This window comes from Haliotis asinina, chromosome 6 (genome assembly GCF_037392515.1).
Source record: "Haliotis asinina isolate JCU_RB_2024 chromosome 6, JCU_Hal_asi_v2, whole genome shotgun sequence".
In the NCBI taxonomy this organism is placed as follows: domain Eukaryota; kingdom Metazoa; phylum Mollusca; class Gastropoda; order Lepetellida; family Haliotidae; genus Haliotis; species Haliotis asinina.
Window position 1 is genome coordinate 23,229,773 of NC_090285.1, and position 25,480 is coordinate 23,255,252.

Below are 25,480 nucleotides of genomic sequence, written 5' to 3' on the forward strand. Positions count from 1 at the left end.
AACAGACTGGCAGAAAAACCACTGGGGAAAGTTCATGTGATAAGGCTGTGACAGGAATCATAAGTATCCGGTTATGGTGTACAAAGATACATGCAGTGTATTCACTCATACATGATAAACAATAGGCTGAAGAAAGCTGACAATTTGGCAGAACAGAATTTATTATGAGACATTGGATGATTTTGGATCTATCTTCTTTTTGTTTATTCTTTTGTTTGACAGTGTGCTCACTAATCCAGCAGTGTCCAGCTTAATATCAGTCAGTAAATTATCAAGTCTGGTTCAAATTATCCAGTGATTGACATTAGGAGCATTGATCTACATATTGGGACATGATGACGTGTCAACCAGGTTGGTACTGTTGTTGCCTCGTATGACAAGCACAGGTTGACAAACATTAAATTGTATCTTTATCTTCACAGGATGGGAGGTGTGGTCTCTTTTCTTCAACATCTGATAATAATACCATCAATAAACAGGAGTCAGACCAAGATTTGAAACAGTTTGTACTTGTTTTGAAATTCTATTTCAATGTCATAGAAAGTACCGTAGGTGTGATGTCTAAAGGAAAAATTGTATGTAGAAAACCAGTTGCATTATGTGAAATTAGCATAAATTGCTCATGGCTGGTTAACACACAAGATGTTGGCTCTATTAAGTTATATTAAATCCACTACATGTATATGGAATTACCTGTACTCCTATTAGAGTAAGACTGCAACAGCAAACACACAAACATTTTACTACATAACATGATATGAAAACTGTGGTCTCACCAAACCATTATACATTGATTCCAAATACTATATCAACCTTGAAATAATTATTATCAAATCTTACACCGTCTCTGCTGGGTCTGACCACCCACATGCAAAGGACCTCCAATAGCTATTTAAGGGTTACAGTAAATGAATCGGTTCTATATGGCTTTGCTACACAGACTCGTACAATGAGACAAGCCTTATAGTCAGAGGGTCTATCACCTACCCTCCAATTACACATAACAACATTAGGAACCAACATCAAGTCAGGAATCACATAATCTCTGCTGAAGAACATTCCCTTCCCTGGATCCCTGTTGACCAACATTGCAAAACCAAACTGCTAAGGTCAAGACAAACTTGTTGATTAAATCAAGGAGATTGGGCTCATTACATGGGTGAAGGCATCAGAATAGACCTTAGACAGGGCATAGCCAAGAGGGCTGGGAGGTACAATTATGTGGGAAGTGGCAAAGGCAAAGGTTAGCTAAGATCAATGCTGTCAACTCTGATCAATATCTATACAGAACCTATCTCTTCCAATCAACACTGATGCATTGAAGACTTTTCTTGGACCTAAATCTGGCTTCCTAGATGTCACTTCTAAGGGGATTGTTTCAAATTTGAAAGAAAACAGTTTTTCTTTTATTAGATTTTACCATCTCTAGAGTATACAGTGTAATTTGCAGGCAGAGTAAGCACAGACAACTATGACTCCAGTTGATGTATCATGAGCAAGCAAACTGAAAGTGACAGACACCACTGATGTAGCCATGTTATGCTACTGAGTAGTGCATGCACCACATTTCATAAAGCACATTATAACTGTTATCTACAGTGTATATCAGCTCTAAACAACCCAACTAAATATCTCAAATCCTGTCACAATAAAGACAGTTCTTAAGAAATTTCCTTTGAATGTTGTTCAAAAGGAATATAGTAGTTAATTCTCATATCACTGAATCTCTGAAAAGAATATCTTTTAGTTTTCTAGGCTCAAATCATTTGGAAAGACACCTTTCCCTACCAACTGTTCAATTATATTTGTTCTGTGTGTTTAATGCAGGACTTAGGAATATTTCAGCAATATTACATCAGCCTGTAAATAAGCAAGTCTGGAACAGACAACCCAGTGATTGACACGATCATTGGGTTACGATGACATGCATCAACTAAGGCATCAAGTTCAACTACCAAAACCCATTAGAGGTTTCTTATGACAAGCACAGGTTGCTGAAGACCAAAGATGTATGTTTATACTCCTCAATACATCTTTGCTGAAGACCAATCCTATGCTGGAAAATGTAAATGAAAGAAAAAAAGAAGTTCCATCAAGTAGTGTTAACTAGTAATAAGTTACTTAATGTCATTTAAAGAGAAAGGAACCCATAAGTCACATTTTCTTCCTGAACACGTTTGATAAGAACTTCAACTTGACTTCCATGGAAACACCAGTTCTCTTATTGCTTAAGGTATTCCAACAAGATTTTTAGTCTCTTTTTATTGCCCTTTGTGTAACGGTGGATGGGTATTAACATTTGAAGCCACTAGGCTGATGGAGTTGTGTGTCAGCCTCATCCTGTCCTTGTGGATTTACAGACTGCAGATGGAGAACACTGCCCAACTTGAAAAAAGCTTACAAAGATAAATTTGTATTTACAGACACTTACTGGAATCTATAAAAAAGTACGCAAATTTGGTTGTAGTCTAGGTCATGTTGATCTGCTCTTTCATGGATGGGTACTGTAACTTGTGGAGTAATCAATAATACCACTTTTTGCATCGTATTGATTCTGGATATATAAGAATCTCCATGGAATTCCATGATGGGGTTCAGCACACAGCATCAAAGTGACCAAATCTGACCTCATCCTTGCACAGTCACAGTCTATTAACCTGATGAACTGTAACTGTACCTGCATCCTAATTGATTGTTTCATGGGGATGGTATATTTTTTTTCACTGAAAATAATTTAATCAGATCAAGTCAGATAGTTTGACACAAAAGAATAATTTCATAAGAATACATTATTTATGGTGTGGCACATATGATATTGGTTTCAGTGTTATTTACTTTTCACTTATACGATTGACTGTTCTGGTTTGGTGAATGTCTCCTGTCATAATACCCCAATGATATGGATCATTGTTCATGACATCAATCACTAGATTGACTGATCCAGATTTACACACTTTCAGGCTGCTGTTATATAGCTGGAGAGGTGGTGGAGTAGATTCGTGGCTAACACGTTTGCTCGTCTCACCATAGACCCAGGTTTGATTCCCCACATTAGCACAATGTGTGCAGACCATTTTTGGTGTCCCGTGTCCCATGCCATACCATGCCATAATGTTGCTGGAGTATTACTAAGTCGGGGTAAAACCATGCCCATTCACATGGCTGGACATTGCTCAATGCAGCATTAAACAACAAATAAAACATAACTTCAAAAGTAATTGACTGTAGCCAGTTAAGAAATAGTGACTATTTAAAACACAACATAAGATCTCAGATGACTTGCTAAACTGGCAAGAACACTGCAAGACATGCTTCATAAGAAATGAATGGAAACATCAATATTCCTCCTTGGTCTTTACATGCCCTGTGAATAACACTCAGTCAACCAGCCACACAAACCACTATTTATCTGAAGGAATGCAAAAACAAAGCTGCAAATTTATGTCGTTCCAGAAAAGGCAGAATGCACCATCAAAAGAATTTATCATCATTACATGCTATATATCTCAATTATTCTTTTTGCATCAATTGATTCTTCTTGACTGTTAATCTTATTCAAAGGAAGATAATTGCAATACACAATGAAAGTGTGTCCCTTTGTTTGTGATGCTGTGGGGAAGGACCAGCATTACAGAAGCTTGCTGAGATGCCACTACAACCTGAAGGGAACAGCAATAATACAATGTAATCAATACTGGCGATACCATGAAGTACAGGCTGTAATCATCTGTCTGAAGGGTGTAAACACAAAACAACAAGGGTGTTTCATGGGCATCTTGAAACCCAAAGACATAAACCTTCCAAGGGTACCTAGTATATCATGGCAATATTGTAGGCTGCTTCATGTTCAGTCACCAGGTCAATTCTGAGCATTAAGCCACTGGAAAGCTATCATTACTTCAGCACTTTCGGGCTTCTACCTTACAAGTAGGTGTCAAAAAGTGTCCCACAAAAGCTGCATATCTTAAAAAAAAACCACTGTATGTTCCCTTTGTTAATTTAGGCCTGTCTTTGATTATCTCTCTGGAAAGGATTTTCTCAATCAAAATTCTAAGACAGAGAGTAACTAGCTACGAAATATTGTAAATTACTTGAACTGCTAAGTAAGACATGAAATAGGATATTTTCTAACCATGATAATTGGTTCCTGAAAATGTCATAAATGAAAGTGAAAATAGCCCTTGTGTTAACACAGACTTTCTAGACCTTTGTTTCTATAACTGGAGTTAACAAATAAGGTGATGTGGTTTGTCCTCATGGTGGAAACAAATGACAATACACTGGTTTGAAATTAGGGAGCTCCTAGTATCTTTAAGGCATTTCTTATGGTATCTGAATCTCCAAAACTTCTAAATCTTCATGTTCAGTTCACCTCATGGAAATTTTATGTCTTTTAACCCCAAATCAACATCAGGTGCATAAAAAAAAATGGATGTTCATAGACTTCAACTGTACATCCTTACCCTGAAATGTAAATATAAAACATTTCAGCAGGTCTCACTTGAAAGTAGAACCTATGACATACATAGCAACATATCTATAGTACAAAATGTAAAAGTGGCAGCAGAAGTAAACATTCTTTCCACAGTTTACAGTTTCTCTGTTAATAGCGGGCAGCATTTCACAAGTACACACACATCCTCACACAAGCTGTATATCAAACTATCTGAAGCACCCATATATAGTTCAATCAATACGTATCACAAGTGTTTTATTGCTCACTGGGAGGCCTCAAAGTCAGCTGTATAATTCTCCATGAATACTTGATGTTGATATATGTTACATTCACACAACATAGCCCTCAAATATACATACTTACATACATTCAAAACTGTATGCACATAACTAGTGAAAAGATTTGGAATAATATCACCTAATATTGATAAATTGAATATATGCATGTATTTACAAACAAGAATTTTCTTGCAAGAACTATTCTGCTACCATACTGCCTTGACATTGGGACTCACTAACAGAATATATTATAGATTTCTTTGGGGTTTTTTTTCGCTTTTTTTTTTAAAAATTTAAATGATATTTTTGAATCCCTGTTACAGTCATGACTCAGCAGCTAGGAACCAATCAGTCAGAAGATTACCCACAATCTAATGGGATACAGGTGCTTATTTTTATGTATCAAGACGAATCACTTACTCACCATTCACACAAACACAATATTATTTTTAATTATCAAACAGATTAATTATGAATAGAATTAATTCAGTCTGCTTTGAATAAGCCATGATATAAAAGTCATTTAGAACAAAATTTGGCGTTATACCTTTAGCTACAGAAAATACATTTTTCAATACTATATCTCAATCTCAACTCACTTCTGAACTAAACATTACTTGGTAAGGCAGAAATGAGCTTGCATTTGTACAAGCCAAAATTGATCAGTTTCAAAGTGACTTCCATCACGTTGGTGGGATAGATAACAGATAAAATTACATATATTAGCGATCATAATGAAAAAAAAAACCCAAATTGTTTATCAAATCATTATTATTTGTAACGTTTCATTTTAGATTTCTTTAAACTCAGGACTGGGCACCCTGAATTCCACTCATGAATGTTCTTTGCATAATAGCAAGAAAAGTAATTGTTTTTGGACGATAAACGAACATTCATAGCCAATGACGTTAAACCGATCAGCATGTTATCCTCATGCATCTCATATCGCAAATATTTGATAACATTGCTTGTGTCAGTTGCGTTTCTGTGCTAGGTCAAGTATCATCCTATGACTCGTTACCTTTCACATGCATTGGTTTTTGCGTGAAGTTATTCGCAATACAACCTTGGAAGATAGTGACAGAAATATGTTCAGGGTAGATTTTGAAATCACCATTTTAGGTTGAAGATTCTAAAATATTTTAGAAATGAAATGATGGGTTTGTTGAAAACACCTTGAAAATCTAAATACGTAACATCAAAATTATGAAATAAGTCATGTGAGTTCAAACAATGGAATATTTGTTATGTGATACTCATAATGAATGCAATATTGTAACAGTGAACCCCATGATTAGACCCTGTAATAATATCCACATCTTTGGATTCAGATATATGGTTTGAGGAAGAACATGTAACACATTGTCTAAGATCATGAAGACACTGACAATGTTTTTTTTCCTACTTTAAACTCACACTAAATATGCTTATTCATGGTACAGAAAACCAATTTTGCTAAACATTATCTGATTAGAAAAAGATACTGACCGTTCATCTTCAAACTTCTGGCAAAGACTGCGCACAGATTCCATAGACGTGTCATGCATTACGTAGAACAATATTACAGTTCAGCAGTCGGGATGTGTGGACTATGAACTAATCAGATAGTGTATGTTGCGTGAGTGTTGAAATGTACGTCTTATCAGGTAAACCAGGAAGTAATTGACAAGTGAAACGACAGTGAAACGCAAGTAAAATATAAGACATGAGACTGGTATTATCAGCTTGGTAACAAGTGTGCAGAGGTACTTAAATTATTAGCTAAACTATAGCCATAATATATAAAACCTTGCAAATATTCTGATCTCCTGATTATTCATGACCATGCTTTATGCATAGCTTTGAGTTATGACTGAGCAACAATGCAGACAATTTTAAAAGTATTTTACAGTAATTCTTTTTATAAATTTGTTCATGTGCCAGACAGTGACACTGCCTACAAGGACTGATACTTGAAATTTGTATTTCTTTTTGAAAGAATGATTGTGATTCTTTGAACATTCTGTTATACATGAATCCCTTATGTATCAGGTTCTGATATCCTTTTTACTGACATTGATAAATTTAGATTAATTATTTTCTTCAATGCAAAAGTCTCAATTAATTAATTGATAAATCGGATTCCTAAGCTATTAGTCTGAATAAACAACAAAACAACCCCGCCCAACGGGGAATCCCACATTGGCAAGCTGTGTAGTCACGACGTCACAGTAAGAGAACATACATACTTGTTACGTCACCAATGATGCTACCACCTAGATTCTCCTTGGTGAGGTGAGGTGAGGTGAGGTGAGGTGAGGTGAGGTGAGGTGAGGTGAGGTAAGGTAAGGTAAGGTAAGGTATTTATTGCATATCATTCCGTCAAGAACAGTAGCAATATTCTATAAACTACAAATATGAACATTACAGTAGTTACAAACATAATATAAATATAGATACATGAATGATATACATTACAACAGTTTATCATATGCAGTATACAAAGGCACACACACATATGGTATCTCCATCTGATGAGTACACGCCATACGAAACACATAATCCAGATACACTCTACCCAATCAGAAGCTGTGTAGTCTACTTCATTGCTATTTATTTCCCTCAATTAAAAAGTTAACAAATTGAAATAAACTTGATTGGTAAGCGTTGCAAGGAAGGATCAGATATTTTACATGTATTTACTTCTTTTTGTGTTACCTAAAGAAAAAATGTCTTGCAAACATAATATGTTAAAAATCAATTTATTTTAAATATTCCCAATATCAGTAAAATGTTACTTAAATTGATGAAAAAAATTGTTGAGTGCTGAGATACATAAAATACAAGATTGCCTTGATGAGTGAGAATGGTTTTAAGACAGTTTGAACATAGTCTAGCAATACCATGACAGGGGACACCAGAAATGGCCTTCATACATTGTGCCTATGTGGGGAACTGAACCTGGATCTTTGGTGTGATGAGTTAACACTCCTACCGTACACTAACTCAATACAAACCCCTTGAAATTATATTCCTGGTGACAAGAAGAAGGCAGTGTCTGGGGAAAATAATGAAATTTATGGGAACCATCAATTACTCTGCAATTGTAATGGAACAGCAAAAAGGAGGTCAGCAGAAAGGACAGTATAGTTGAAAATGGTTTGAAGAAGGAACCCCCATGTTTTAATGTTCGGAGAGAACATTTCTACTCTCTAAAAAAGCAATTTTAAACAATTTGTTCAAACATAAGTCCTGAAAGTATTTCTAAAATAAGTCATGACATTTACAATTTTAAATGAATTTTGTGTATAATCATAGTCTGCTGTATTATAATACTATACATGATTTGTAAAATTATAGTTATGTACATCATTTATATATCTGTATATTCATGTTTGTAACTACTGTGTTTATATTTGTGGCTTTTAGAATATTACTAAACGTATCTTCAAGGAATGCTACAAAATATCTTATGCTATCTTATCCCAGGAAAATGCCAGGTCAAATAAAAACAAGAAAGATGGTATGCATCTAACCACAAAAAGAGGAAGTATTTTGAGTGGATATTCCTTCTATGACAAGGACAGTTGTTTCAGTGAAGGTGAAGACAATTCAGACAACTATTTTCACTCATCAGATGCTAGGTTCTTTACTCCAGAATTTTACTGCCAAAACATTTTTCATTCAGGGGCCGCATTGTCCTAGGATCTCTTTACTGATTGGGAGGCATGGGCGGGCTAGTCATCAACATGACAGAAGGGTGCATTGAATCCTCAGGTCTTTATCCAAATATAACACCATTGACTTGACAGCCCTAACACTGATGAAATTCCTCGTGTGACCTCAGAGACACTGGTAGCTGAGTTGTGTTGGGCACTGTGCAGTCATTAGCCTTGTCAGATATCTTTTCTGTCATCTCAAATCCCAGTTCCTTTTATGTGTCTATGTATCTCATAAGAGTCATCTGAGAGGTAGAGGATTTTAAATCAAACTTTGCTAACATGCTGTCAAAATAACACTGCCCATGGTGGTCTTAAACTACATCGATTCACTTTTTACCAATGACAGTATGTATTGATTACAATTTACGAATAGTCTGTGTCAAAAACCTCTTCTAGACAGAACCTGTCACCTGTGACAATATTTTCAATTGATCATTGATCAATTGTTATTGATCAGAAATACAAGATACAAGACACAGGTTTAGTAAGATTGACTGCTTGATAATGATAAAAGGTTCTAATTGAAACATCCCCATTAATATACTGCAGAAGTTGTAATCCATACACTTACTACTTTGTCATTATCCAGCTCCTAAAGATTCCTTTCAAACAAGCTGGTAACGTTAATTGTAGAAACCTGATAGATTCTTACTTAACATTTTCTCGTTTAAGTACACAAAGGCAAGTAGAAGAACACTTATTTTCATCAGCAAAACTATTCATACCATGCAAATACACATACCTTGAGAAATTCAAACAAACTTTAACAATTATACATTAACACACAAAACAGTTTAAAATCCTAAAACACCATGCTACATAGGGCCATGGATGTCATATTGACATAAATATCAAGATCAGTTTGCAGTGAGTTTAAGTTTACACCACATTCCGCAATACTCAAGCTATATGATGGCAGTCTGTAAATAATCGAGTCTGGACCAGACAATCCAGTGATCAACGCCATGGGTATCGATCTGTGCAACTGGGAACTGATGACATTTGTCAACCAGGTCAGCGAGCCTGACCACTGATTAGTCGCCTCTTATGACAAGCCTAGTTGCCTTTTGTGGTAGTCATACTGTGGAACACGCCTACAATAGTGAGAAGTATTCTTCAATGAATATTCAAACCCAAAATTGTCCACCCTAATCTGTAAATAATCGAGTTGTGTACCAGACAATCCAGTCATCAGCTGCATGAGCACTGATCTGCACAACTGGGAACGAATTTCATGTAATATCCATGATAACTAACTTCCACCAGGACTAATAAGTACCCCTTATCAAATACAATGTTCATAATCCACTTGCTCTGCCATTGCATGCATTTAGCTAGTATGACAGAACACTAGGGACACATGCACTAACTACTCACTTCTTTAGGAGGGAAGGAACAATCTGATAAAGGCCCTCCTGTCAAATCCTGTTTGGAGTCATAATGAACGTAGTGTTACATAAGGCTTGAAGAAATAATCTGATTCTTCATGTTCAGTTTTGTAACATGAAGCAGTAATATGGCTTATAGAGCATTGCAAAATTGTTAGAGCATGTGAGTGATAAAGTGGGGGTATATGTGGGTGGTGAGTGAGTTAGTGAGTGAGTGTTTCTGTCATATCACAGCAATATTGTTAGAAAGGCATATTTCATTTATGTCCTGGATGTTTACCTCTTTGGTGAAACCCACAAACATGGATACTGTGGGTGCTGCCAAACCTATACACATACTCAGAGTAGATATAGTCAGTTTGCTGTGAAAACGTACTGATGAACTTCACTTTAAACAAATAAGTTAATCAAATGAAGTGAAATTAGATCGAGAATCCTCATAGTTTCACCTCGTCAAATGACAATTTAAGGCTCAGAATTTTATTCAACTTAATAAAATTTGTTTAACAAACGATCGTATATTCTGTCATTATTACTGGTTTATATTGCAAGGGGTAAACGCAGTAGTTGGAACAATGAACCAAATAAACGTGTGGTAACATGATGACCGATAACTTTGACCAACTTGTTCTTGCTGTTTCATTTAATGTGCATTTAATGTGCATACCCCCATGTAATACAAACAACTAAAGCCTTATCCATTTAATTCAAAGCTACCCAAATTCTGTGTTAACATCTTTCAAAACTATCAAACATTAAATTGACAATTTTGTGCATATGTAACAAAAATTTACCGATCATTGTAGAATCTCATGCAGAGACTGCGAACAGATTCCATAGTCCCACTTTATTAGGGGTGAATGGTGCAGCACTGGTCCTATGACTATCAGCTGTTAACATAGTGCCTGTTCCTGTGTCTTAACTCCTTATATCCTGACTTCTTATCACATCAACCAGGAAGTCAATGTTCCATGGCATTGGATAAACACCTGTAAAACAGGTAGCTGTACGTATATGCATACATACAATCAAATAAACCTGTCAGAGGAAGTAAAAAAGCAAAACTCAATACTTTGATCTTTGTTTTACTTGTTTTTATCATGTCTTTTAAGCAAGTTGGTTTGTTTTTTTAAATACCACTATATACCCTCATATTGTATAATGATAACCTGTAGATACTCTCATAATCCATCTACAAATAATGAACAAGTTAATTAAGATTATCACCTTGTGTTGGAAAAGTCACTGGAACCTAATGGTCTACTGTAATCATCACTTTTATTATTTACATGTTTCATGCAGATTAGTCAATCATGGGAATCAACTGACAAAAAAATACTTCTGATATTTAATTGCTGGTTTTCAAATAATTACACATACAATATCCATCCACACACATTAGTTTCAGCACTTCATAATACGGACTTGAGCAAACGGAAGAAATATCTGGCATTAGATACCACACAAAATATCTTATTCAAGTCTGGAAATGTGAGCTACAGAGACTTCCTCAGTGGGAGTTAGTTTTATGCGGCACTCAGCAATATTCCAGCAATATGGCGGCAGTCTGTAAATAGTCAAGTCTGGACCAGACAATCCAGTGATCAACAGCATGACATTGATCTGCGCTATTGGGAACCAATGATGTGTGTCAACCAAGTCAGCAAGCCTGACCACCCGCTCCCGTTAGTCGCCTTTCATGGTAAGCATGGGTTGTTGAAGGCCTATTCTACTCCGGATGGGTCTCTGCCATGGGAACAGAGAACATACACTGTAAAGTAATATAGAATGAAGCCAGATTTGACACATTTGAGGCATGGGCAAAAAAGAACTTATTGAAAATCCTAGCACCAGTTTTTAACACATGGCATAAGTTACTGGAGACGGCGAAGTTTTATTAAAAAGGCTCCATGATACAGGGTTAGCCATTGATCTTTTACCTGTCATAACAGAAATAAGGAAAAACAATACGTTCATATAGAGAATAATAGCTTGATTAAAATGAATTCCTCACATATAACTCACTCATTGTCATTCATTTTCATTACCAAAGTGGCAGTTTCCTGACTGCATATAAAAAAAAAAGTAACAGGCAAAACTATTTCTTATTTAACCTTGAACAAGCGTGTCTGTGTCATGATACATTTTCTTCCATGTTATATAGCCTAAGGCATGAATCATAAAACAGTAGGATTTCACAACAGTAGTAGCCAACAATTCTTGACCGAGTTTGGTTTCACTCCACTTTTAACAATTTTCTAGCAATATCATGGCAGGTCACACCAGAAACGGGCTTTACACATTGTACACATGTGAGGATTCGAACCTGGGTCTTTGACTGCTAGGCTACCCCACCTCTGCCAACACGTCTTGAGACAAGCCTTGAGCAATGTAAGATGTTTTTACTCTAAAAGGTGGAAAAAAATATGACACGTTGGCATGGCAACTCACCTGGTCATCCTTTAAATATTCAATGAAGTTGCTTTAGTAATAGCTTAATTAGTTCAGTTACACTACATTTAAACTCTGACACTTTCACAATACCATAAAACCTTTGACTGTAACAAGCTAACATTTCTCTCAAAAGACAAGAGAGTCGAATATTGAGCCTTCTATTTTACAGGACTGTTTACATTAAAACATTAGGGTAGCCTTCCTTATGCTTATGAGTATTCTTCATATATGAGAGCCCATTGGAATTATGATGAGGCATTTGAGAAGACTCAAAAAATGATAAATAGGTGGATCTGTAAAACCAGAACTAAACTGAACTAAACAAGCTGATATAAGTAAGAGCACCAGTGTTCCGTACCTGATTTCAACTGTGATATGGATTTTAGCCCCCACAGTGATGATATCACATCAGAACTTCAGTCAATCTGCATCCAACCCACACTCAACCCATCAGTTACAGCTCTCATGGAAATGTACTGGTAGCATAATATCTATTGCTGGGATGACTAGTTGTGTATAATTGACAGAAAAATGTGCTTCTGTTGAACATCTCAAAGTTTCATGTCATGTGATAGCAACCAGAATACAAGATGTATGGCAATGCTGTGATAGGGGTTTAGCATTACTAAGAAATATATTTATGAACCACTTTCCTACCAAGGAGTCAGTCCAGATCATGAGAGTTGAAGGTTTAAAACCAACACATGTCACAACAGCTTAGCAAATCAAAGGCTAAATTTCATAAGTAACTTCCTCTTGCTAGGCCAACACAGATAGATTGACAAGGCGGAGCTGAAAGGTATTTACAGACACTTCCCGCTATGGAAAATAAGTACAAAGCAATGGTAGCTCGCTGATAGATATGTGTAGATTGATAGATTGTGTCAGTTGAAACTTGTGTCAACAAAAGGTGTTGGTTTACTATAAGCTTTTGACCATGATGAAAACAATACGAAATTTATCTAGAAGAGTGTCTTGACAAAAGGGCAGTATTGACAATATTGCAGTATTTCTTCCAGCCAATTTTGAAAGGATTTCCATACATACTGGCACTGCTGACAAATGATACGAGTGTAAGCTACGTTATGTCAAGCAAGAAACACAAAAATGTCATCTCTGAAATGGAAATTCTTTGCACAAAAAAATCAGTTTGGAAATTGTCTTAACAAAATAAACCAACACACTTAGGCGCCAAGGACTCTACTTTTAATCTAGACAATGCCACATATTATACTGCAGAAGCTGTACATATTTGTTTGGGTCTGTATGACTGACTAGGAGCATAAACAAATGCCCTTATCACCCTATCCAATTCTGTTGTATCTGGGAGAGATTGCCTTGGAACTGTGTCTAATTCTGATGGCCTGCATTGTAAGAATGACGCAGAACAATGGCACTGAAACAACCACAAGTCCACAGAGATGTATTGTCACAGGAATGAATAGGTACATATGGCAAGTCTAGTTAGACCTTGCAGTTGCCAACTATTTGTCTAATTTGAGTGAGTGGATATTGCTTAACACAGCATCAACAATAACCATTCATGGTGATAATTTGTCTACAAGGTCCAAGAGTTCAAGAACTTTGGTTATGTGTTTTGTTTGGCATTACATGCACAGACATGGATGCAGAGTATACAATTTCACCATTACACAAGACATAGTATACAAAATATCAGTGTGTTATCACATACCTGGGTCAACTACTAATTAAAGAAAGTTAAAAAAGTCACTAGCAGACATTAAACAATCATCCACTATAAAATCACTCAAATCCAAATTCAAGATGTTGATCCAGAAGTTCTTGCCACAGGCTTTGCAGGTCATGAGTTGTTCCAGTAACATGAACCAGAAATATTCACATGAACCAAATTTCACAGCATCTGCATTCACTGACAACTGTCTGGTAAGAATTCATCAGGACAACTAGATAATAAGTTTGCAGTGGTCCTGGTGGCCTGTGAATTTGCACTGATAGATAAGTAAATCTATGACTGTAAATCTAGGACCAGCGAGTAATGAAAGGACCACCAAATTATTGTCTGCTTGCTGGCCCTGTAGTCTAGAGGAAATTTTGAAAGGTTTCTTTCACTCTTTATTTAAGTTTACTGTTCATTAAGAATATATATCGGTACTAGAGTCAAATAAGGGGTTGTACTGAACACTGATCAGTAATGGCAATGGCTGGATGGTCCTAAGGACGTAGACTTGAATAGGTCTATAAGGTCATTATTAATAGTTTGAATTATGTTTTTTTTCAAAATTACCAATATATCTTACACACTGTCCCTCTATCTAGACCTGCCTCTTTAGAGGATAGCATCACTATACATCCATGGGGTTAGCATTCAGAGCAGCCTTAGAGCAAGGCTATTGAGGACCCAGTGTATTTACCTGGTGACAGGTACTAATATAACAGTCCTGAATTCCTTTGCTAAAGCTTCAGCAGGTATTGAACTAATATGCCAGAAATCTAATGCCACAAAAATGAGAGAAAATCCAGAAAACCTTTAATTAGTGGGACAATACACCAAACTCACATACCTACTCAAAAAGGGGGTTATTGGAAGGCTGTTAAGGAAAGTGATACTACAGAATATTATATTATCCAAAATGTTAGGAAAGTAGTATTCTGCAGTCTTCAAAATCTATGACAATCACAAAGTGAAAAGAATGGGTTCATTAATGATCCACATGTCAGTTCTCTGGTTTCAAAGTGTGATCAGGCAAGCTGCAGCATCACTCTGTGGACAAACTTGTCAGAGACAATAAAGTCACAGCACATGATTGCAAGCTAAATCCACTCCCAGTATTTTGTACCCTGTTGGATTAGCTAGACAAAACTCATATACAGACAATGCTTATCTGGAGTAAGAATGATTTTTATCACATACAACATATATGTTAAAACCCAATTCCAGAGAATGGTAAAACCCAGTTGAAGAGAACTGTCATGTTGCAACTGAAAGATCAACATGGAATGAATTAGGACAAAGCTTCTCCAAGGATCAGTTTTAGGCTAGAAGCTCATTGCTTCAGCCCTGTAATAGTCAAATGTAACATATGTTATCTTTGGGAATCCATTTCTTGGTAAAGTACAAATTCTAGTACTTTAGGTTAGGCAACAGACCTTGTGTACTGGTAATTAGGTGCCTGAGTGTGTGGGTTCGATTCCCGAATGGGCTCAACTAAAAAAAAGTACTAGAATTTGTACTTTACCAAGAGAGTATAATCCCAAATATAACATATGTTACATGTGATTACTTTCTAAATGGCATTGTGTAATCATAGCTTTTGGCAGTGACAGCTGTGCTGATTAACACTTATCAGTGGAGTACACAAAGCCTACAGTCTAGACTACCAGTTGTCCGACTTTAATTTTTGTGGACGTCGTGGTAGCTGAGTGGGTTAGGTGGCTGACTTTGTGTGCTGGCGACTAGGTGCCTGACTATGAGTGTGTGGGTTCAAATCCCAGATGGGACTCAACTAAAAAAAGTACTAGATTTGTACTTTACCAAGAAAGTGTAATCACAAATATGACATGTTATATTTGACCATTTTCTAAATGGCATTGTGTAATCTTAGATAGTCTGTTTTGCAAAATGGACAGATGCATTTCACTTTAAACAAGAAAGTAAACCAAATATAGTGAAATTAATATTCATAATTTTACCTTGTCAACTGAAAAAAAAAGTCCTTGAATTTTATTCAACTTAGGATAAAAATTGTTTCACAAACAATCATAGATTCAAATCATTATTATTGGCTTGTATTACCAGGGGTTTAAGAGCAGCAGTTGGAACAGTGACACAAAAGCATACGCTGTATGTGATGAATGTTAACTTGGACCAACCCTGCTTGTTCATTTAATTTACTGTTCAAATCCCCTGGTAATAGAAACAAATAAAGTGATTTGAAATTATGATCGCTTGTTAAACAACATTTATCCTAAGTTGAATAAAATTCTGAGATTTAAATATTCAGTTGGCAAGGTAAAAGTATTAATTTCACTGTATTTAATTTACCTATTTGTTTAAAGTGAAATTCATCGGTACATTTTCATGGAACTATAGTTCCTATACGCCATCAGTCATGAATGATGCCTCTATCAAGCACATGATAACTGATCACCAGCAGTTTGATGAAACCACTTTTCACAGGTCAGTGGAAAAATAACTCATGCTGCAAATGAGACTTTCATTCAATTTGTTCCAGCACCAGTAACCAAAAGCCAGTCTGTCTCACAGTCCTGGAACTACACTGTTTTCCCTACTGCCAAACCCTCTCTGCAATGCCTTATATGAAGAAAGTTCAGATTATGGGTATAATTGTTACTATCAAAATTACATATATTCAGAGACTTAGCATTAGTCTACCAAAATGCTGGATTACCCAGAGGAGCTGTACTCCGAGCAGACGTCAATTTTCTTTGTGAGATGATCCTTGCAGCATCATGAAGTTAAGTACACAGCAAACCTGGTCCTGGTTTCACGAAGGTGATCGTAAGTCATAAAGGTAACCTTACTGCAATGTTAAAGAATGGGAGTTAAGGTTAACCTTAGTAGAGGCTGCTTCGTGAAAGGAGCCCCTGTACTTACTTTACTAGTTTCTCATCAGGTGATGACATCTTCAGACCTAGTTTTTCCAGGAACTCATCAGGCAAACTTGGCATGACCAAGTCCTCAGATGGAGGGGGCGGAGTCAATGTGTTCTCTGATAACGTCAGGAGTTGAGGGGGTGCCATATCTCCCTCACTTAGTTCTCGGAGCTCAGGTAGTTTCATTGTGCGCATATGATCACGCTTCTTTGCCAGGTTGTTCTGAAAATATAGTGATAACATCATCTTGAGGGTTCTCGATGTCAAGGTTCCAAAATGCTTGATCATACCTCGTGGTACAAAAGGTATAACACACCATATCATTCCTGAATAACAGTTTAAATTGGGAACATTTCAGTAGCATTATTCAACTTGGAGTTTTAGTTTGCAATTTATTCACTGATAGTTACTTCTTTTTCCCTCTAACATGTATCTCTGCAGTAGTTTACAAAATCTCAAAAGAAAATGATGTTTACAAATTTGACTTTTTAATGTTAGCATACAGTATACAAAAGGCCAATACAACAGAGTAGAAGCAACTACAATTGATTGTACAATTGTGACTATATCATGAGTGGATATTTGTTTCAGCAGTACTGCAGCAGCATGATTTGGTTTGTAAACAAATCAAATCTGGGTCTGATAATTCAGTGACTATCACCATGTGATATGATGACAATGCATATGTTTGTGACTCACTATGAAATAGTGATGATACAGGCACTTGCAGAAAGGCAAGCGTATCCTGCCTCTCAGGTGGCATCCATCAAAAAACTATAAGTCAAGTTTATTTTTCTTTGTCAATAAATATCACTTAATGCTGACTGCATTGTTTGTTCCAAGTACCCTAGGATAATTACCTTAACAAAAAACAAGAAAACCAACTGATCTGGTCTAATCTATCACACTGTTGAACCAACCAAGCACACCAGAAGATGTTACTTATGACAGGGTGTCAAATGTCTCAGTAAGCAATATTTTAGCTTTATCATGGTGAGCTGTAGATAACTGTATCTGGGTTTGACAAATCAGTGGTTGACAGCATGAACAACACAACAGCAACTGCAGCTATGAAGATTTGTTCGCAGGGCGACTCAGATTTTGGGAACATCATAGAGACAAATTGTCAGGTCCAAAACTTTAAATAAATATATGCAAGAACTCCTACCTTTCAGACTTCCTCTGCATGTGTTGCAGAGATTAATCAGTTGGATAATTTATGACGCGAAAGTGAGTTGTGATTGGTATGCTCAACTTCCCAGTGTAGACACCTGATTGGATAAAAAGCAAGCCAAGGGACGAAATAAAATTATCTGGCTGAACTGTAGATGCATCCTGGGTATAGTGGAGATTTAGTGGAGATATCAAGGATGCAGCAAGTCAACCACTGTAACTATCAGCTTCTCACAAGTTAGCACTTTAATAATGAGAAACAGCAAGTATCAACAAAATTGTTGTTACAATCTATGCAATCTATACAATCTTCAGCCATCAGCCTGAACTCTTCCAGTCCAGTAATCTCAGTATATGATACCAGAGTGTATGGACGGGCTGTAAGGACATTTATATTACATCTAACATGGGATTACACTTTCACAGTAAAGACCAGTTCTAGTATTTTTGTTGGGTTCAGTCCCATATGTGACTTGGACCCACACCCTAGGTGTCATGTACTTACTTGCCAGGACCACACAAAGTCAGCTATAACTGACTCAGCCACTGCAGTGGAAGGCAGGGACTCAACCCGCAAATGTACCAGAATATGTACTTTCTGAGCAGCACTGTGTATTCATATGGACATTTAGTTATCCCAGGACCACCATCTATCATGGAGTGTAGACTGTAACATTCAGGCTCTGATCAAGCTTACATACTTAGAACATACGTCTACTACATTAAAACATCCAGGTGCCTGGTTCTCATGAGTTAAAAAATCTAAGTCTCTGTTACCATTATCAAAAACCAGTGTAGACACTTATGCTCAATCTACAGTACTATCTCTGCTGCAAAGGCTAAGCCTACTTGTCATGCAACTTGTACAGGTAAATGGGATAGGTAGTTACTGTACTATGTCTTAGTGGCCTGACTTGCATTGACAAACCCTGATATCTTGATAAACTCTTCCGTGTAAAGGTAACTGAGTCCAATTGCCAACGAGGAGGAAAATCCTATACATCCATTGAAATCGGACTATACACTGACATTGACTATTTTTTTTGATAACTGAGGTATTAAACTACCCTTGATTGCACACTGTCACCAACTGTTGTCTTGCAGGACATTTGTCAAGATAGCCAATGATGTTCAATTACACTTTCATACGTTTAGGCAACCAGTGTGCCCGAAACAGACAATTAAAGCGTATGACAAAATTCATATATTTTTCTTGTCAAAAGTAGCCACATAATTTTCTGTCAAGCCAGTGTATAGTAAATCTTAAACAAGCAAATAAGGGCATATGGAAATATTCAGTCTAGAAATACATGGGGGTAGCCTTTCTATACAGAGAGTAAATATATCACGGTATTGATGTATATTAATAATAAACTGCTAGTCTTTCTGCCAATGGAGGAAGAAGAAGAAGAAGAATGAGAAGGGGAGGAAGAAGAGGAGGAGGAGGAGAAGGATGAGTGTATTTGAATGAAGGCCTTAGGTTAATGAATATTCATGGAAGGTAACACATGAATGTACAACTGTTCCTTTATTTCCGGAATTTCAACCCACAGTGCAATACTTACTTTGTGCAGAAACACGGAAAAGAATAAAGGCACACTTGTACTTTCATGTGTTCCCTTATTTGTTTCCATGAGTCTACAAAGATGTGCATCAAATTAAAGCACAGAGATCATTCACATATAAGAAATCATCAAGCAACAACCATGTCACTGCAATACAAAATGTTTCCTTTCTAAAATGTTGTTATACAAAGTGTCATTTATTTCATAATGAAGACATTTATGATTACTATGAACATAACAAATTTCAATATGTACAGAATCTTCTGCATCCTTCAGAACATGAGTATAGTAGCAACAAGGCCTAAACCTGTCCTCAATAAGATTATTGCAAGCTGGACATATCTTCACCGATTTCCCACTGAATCTAAATATCATCGTGTTATATGAGGAGCATTTACCTGTGTGTTGATCCGTACCTTGACAGCAATGTTAAAGAGTTACCTACGTCCAGCTGTTATTCCAGCGTTTATCACTGAATTACCAGCCGGCTTCTCCCCTAAAGGGCATATGTTGACCCAGGTCAACTGACAAGACTGGCCGATATACACACCTAATGTGATTTATATTCAATGCAAACTGTTTCATGGACTCTACAACAAACAGTTAGGATTTCTGCATGAAAGTGTTCATGACAAGTGCTTAAGATAGCCTCCAGGACTGTTTGACCACAATCAGTTAATTAAATCTCTGATGTATGTTATTAATGAACAACATGGAATAATATATTAAATCTTCGGGGGTCAAACCACTCTTTGGATTTAAAGTTTCCTTGAACATACTGACTCAGCATTTATGTTTACTTTCTTTTTGTTTACACATGATTGGATAAAACTGGATACGTAGCTGGTGCCATGCATTTTTTTAATGAAGAGAGCACACATTATTTCCAAAATATTATTGTTCATTTAAGTCCACATTCAGCAATATTCCAGCTTTAATCCGGTGTGCAGATAATCAACTGTGGGCCTGACAATGTAATGATCAACATCATGAGCATGGATCTATGCAGTTGGGATACAATGACATGTGTAAGTCAAGTCAAAGAGTCTGACCACCCTATCCCATTATCGTCTCTAACAATCATGGGTGGGTGAAGAATTCCTGGATCTTCATGGGTTCCTAAAGTGTTAACTTCGTATACGCTAACACAGTGTTTGATTCAGGAGTACTTCCAAACTCATGGTCCAGTGGAACTTGCAAACTTAACTATAAATTGTCTGGTCCATAAGAAATATTGGCCAGTAATGGTAACTTTTACCAGTTGTGTTTGAAAATTGTATATTGTAATGTAGATAAGATGAGGTTCCAGCCTGACTCTTAAACTCAGTACAAAAAGATGGTATGTGTGACACAGAAGTCATTCCACCAGTCTGTACATCTTGTTGTCATGATCAGTCATGGGAAATAGTATATCTACTAATCTCTATTGCATTACATTAGTTAATCCTGTTGTTAAACTATCTCATAATAAAACATGTTCTTTGCATATTTGGACTTATGTTTTTTAATCTGGTTTATTAAATTTACTCAAAATGTCAATTAATAATGCTTCTGTTACTTGCAAGATGAAAAAGTATCCAACAAAATACCAACATGCTGTCACTTGACCTTAGTCATAGTTATGATATATTCATATAAAAATGACTTTATTCAGGATGTAAAATGAATGTATGTTTATCAGAAGCATAAGTTGGCTTTAGAATACCTTATTCCACAATAGCAGATTACATACATACACTCTTTAATTGAACTGCATATAGCAAGGTACTTTTAGACATTTTTAAGAAGCTTTTGGCAGTGTATAGAGACATGGACATAAAAAATACTGATTAGCTATGAAGCACATGGACATGTATATATTTGCACCCTTAATGATACTTTAATAGCCAGAACCGGAAGCTGTAAGGGGGAATGGAGGCGATATGAATATGTTGAAAATGAATGAATGTTGAATAAAAAGTATTTCACGTGAGTGATTGTTCAGCATGGAGTTGGAAATGTGAGAGCACAACTCAGTGAAGACATGGGTGTAAAACTTCTGAAAACATGTCTACAATCTTCTATGAAGTATTATTTGCTGTGTAGCATGTTATCTTTTTGCCTGTCTTCTAAAGACCTTCACAATGTGCATTTGAATTGTATGTTCTTCTAACAATACAGACAATGGTTTCAATGCAATCAGTTTCAGTTCAGTTGATAAGTATTCAGTTAAAAAGAGCAGAGTAGGTATTGAGACAGAGTCATATGCATGACTAAAAGATAGGTAACAAAGCACATTGATACACCTCCGAGGCTTTGTTTGTTAGGTTGCCACTGCTTGACAAAACATTCCTGTGAGTTAATCAACTCACTACTGTTAACCTCCTATATCATATTCATATGGGAGATCCATGCTATTGCAGATATACAAATACATATGTACACCATTAATTCTGAAAAAAAAGTCTATGTAATATTCATAAATGTATTGCATTATAGATAACTTGATCTGGACTAAAAATATTAAAATAATTTCATGTTAAGATTCTTCAAAGCTGAATCAAGTCATCATCCTGTCTTCAAGTATAATACCTAACCTTATCAAGCCCATAAAAAGTTACTTTTTTAGAAATAATAAACTGGAGGAGTAAGACCTAGCCTTCATATTCTATACTGAGGGAATGATAGACTACATTTGTCCACTTGTCAACACTGCTGGACATAGTAAAGAGTGATTGATGTAAATCTACGCAGCCATAGAACATGAGACAGCTTCTACCTGTGGGTGTCTTCTACCTACTTTTCCAAGACCATGCATCACCTCCTGAGAAACTTGCATTCCTGGATAGTTCAGTATTCAGCTGTTGTACATATACTTGACACTCACAAGAAGACTGTGTATCTATGATTGAGATTTATCACTTGTTACACTGACACAAAAGTCCAAACATTATCTTCAACCTATCACATTAAGTCATGCTTCAATTAGAGTGTTATCTTAGGTAAACTTTGCATGATGCACTTCATAACAAACATTACATTCACCAGGACATCATAAACTTTGAACAAATATATATGTCTTATCTTCAGTGATGAGCGATAACAAGATCATAATCTAAACTCATACAAGCTAACACCTGTTGACCAAAACAAATTACAATACATTACCACTCATGCCCAAGATGAAATCTAATCCTTGGGGATTACATCCTTTGTGACATCGGAATCAGCAGGCATCAAAGTGGGTCAGGTCTGGTACTCTCCAGGTGATAATCAAGATAACATCCCTTGGATGCAGTAAGCTCCTGGTCACTTCAAAGTGTAGCGGTCACTTGTTCCCCCTGGGTGGTTACTGCTCCAGGTTGTTCCATGTCCTCCCCATCCACACATACAGTGCAGCAGTTCCAAGCAATGCTAATTGGTTAGGTATTTCATGTAGCCAGGGCTGTAGAGGAAACCTGATATTCTCTATATCCTCCACATATTCCTCATTATTACACACTGGGAAGGTTATCCCCTGTACAAGGGCGAGGATGTGACCACTCCACTACTATAGCAAGGTCAGGTGTAAGATAATCACCACTTCTTTATATCAGAGTCAAACGAGACAGATGTATTGCTTCAACTAAAACGTTTTTCTCTATAGTATGAGGCAGGGAATAAAGTTGTGAGGACTTAAATATTCCAAGAAAGTCTTCAAACTGACATTTGTGATTCAGTATTGATTTATTATATGTACCATGTAAATCGTGTGCCCCATAAATGTGATGTAAAATCTTGTTGATCTACCTTATTTGTGAAACATATCTAACACATGGATCTCCAAACCTCATGTCCTGCTTGCGTGTCTGCATGGAAGAAGCCATTGTTTCTATCGCTTGTATAGTACACTCTTCCAGCTTATTGTCCTCTTAACGTAACAAGGTAAGCAAGTGCAACCACAGATCATAACTGTATAACCACTCTCCTCAACTTTCAGCTTTTTCTGTACATGAAACAATGGTATAATGTTGGTTCAGATGCATGTTTTTTCATTGGGGTGAACTGAATTTTCCCCACAATACCATTACAGAGAGAGCAAATGTTTTTTTCACATCCTCTCATGCAGCTACACTTGAAGAAATTATGTAATGTTGATATGTCAAACTAGAATTGCTCCAAGGCTGTACTGAAGGCTAAGCCCATAGATGTACAGTAATTCTATCCTTTAAAGATCAAACATACTCACATGGGTACAAATACATAAATAATTTACTGTCATCATTATAAATGAAACCCTGTCATTAAAACTACTCATGTTGACATTTAATTACTTAAAGGTGACATGCAACCGAAAAATCAAACATAATTAAAACTGAAAATCCTTCCTCACATGATGTCACTGCAGTTTGCAGTAGTGCTCTGGTGACACAGTTATGTAAACTGTCTGTGGTTTTGCTGGCGGCGGGAGTGAAGCAGATGACTCTTTCACAACTTTTAATCACTTGGTATTGATTAACCACAGTTTTTTTAGAATGAAATTGGTGTTCCAGTAAGTCTTTCATATGTTATACTTAATAGAGTACAAAAAACAAAACTTTATAACCTTATTCCTTCTTTAAAGAGGTAGACACTACAAAAGATGCCAGTTTGTGTTTGGGGGTTAGTTATGTTTAAACTATCAATTATTACCTTAAAGACTAATGCAAACCTAGTGACAAACCAGTAACTGAAAACATAAAGAACACACCAATTCAAGGGGTCACAATGACATTCAACTACCAGTTCAATTCAGGGCTTGAAATTGAAGGGGTCATGGAGTCCCAAAGTTTCAGAATCCTATCCCCAAACATTTTGGTTATGATAAGGACCCTTAACTTTTATGCTCCTTAGCGAGCTCACATGAAAAGCATATAATATAGGGCTCCTAGACCAACAGGACTTCACTATATGCTAGTAGTTGACAGCAGATCAATTAAGAATATCAGTTGTGTGAACATATGGGGACACAGTGCAGCAAATCAAAGTAGAAAAACAATTATCAGAATGAAACATTCTTCACAAATAACCATTTGAAGGAGCACATATGATTTACTAACCAATACTCTCACAAACCTGTCCTCACACGAGTACAAGTGTGAATTTTTACGAATTTTTTGAAGATTTAAATCTCTTATCATCTCTTTCTATACAAAGAATGGTAAGACCCTTGAACATGAACTCTATGGACATCAAAGTGTCAGAAACCATTGTAGCATATGGATGGAGCTTATAAAAATTCAAGAGCCTCTCTTGATCTGGTTAACATAGAAACAAGAATGAAAATGTAAGAAATAAAAGTTAATCAAACACGGTGGAGAAACCTATAGCCATTGACAATGAAACTCAGTCAGTAATGTCAATAAAACAAGCAATCAACCACTTTAAATACTTAAGACTGTAGACACTGTGTCCATCACCACAGGAACTAGTGACAATTTACTGCGAAACTTCACCAGCCTTGACAACACCTTCTGGGTAATATCACTGGCAACATATACTTATCACAAACAAACATTACGATAATTACTTGCTTTTTAATTCATGAATCTGTTAAATCTTATTATTACTGATTATTACTGAGAATAGTAATACCTGAAGTACTACAGCCTCACTATACAAGACATTGCCAAGCTTTACACTTTCATTCACATGGTCAAGGCGAGCAACATTTTTGTTAACAATAGGAAATATTGTATGTAACAATGCCTTGTTATATTTCATACTAAGGTGAGATTGAGAGAGTTTGGTTTTACTCTGCTTGTAGCAATATTCCAGCAGTACCATGGTGGGAGACACCAGAAATGGGCTAAAGACACTGTACCAAAGTGGGGAATCAAACCTAGGTATTCAGCACAATGAGTGAATGTTT

The 25,480-nt window shown here is 36.4% G+C and overlaps 1 protein-coding gene across 1 annotated transcript in view; it reads right to left on the reverse strand.

Annotated features, from left to right (window-relative positions):
* LOC137286524 (inositol 1,4,5-triphosphate receptor associated 2-like) overlaps window positions 1-25,480 on the reverse strand; it is a 177,054-nt gene that overhangs the window by 40,183 nt on the left and 111,391 nt on the right. The window contains exon 29 of the mRNA XM_067818439.1: window positions 16,875-17,095. Coding sequence (XP_067674540.1) covers window positions 16,875-17,095 — 221 coding nt within the window. The remainder of the gene's footprint in view (window positions 1-16,874; window positions 17,096-25,480) is intronic.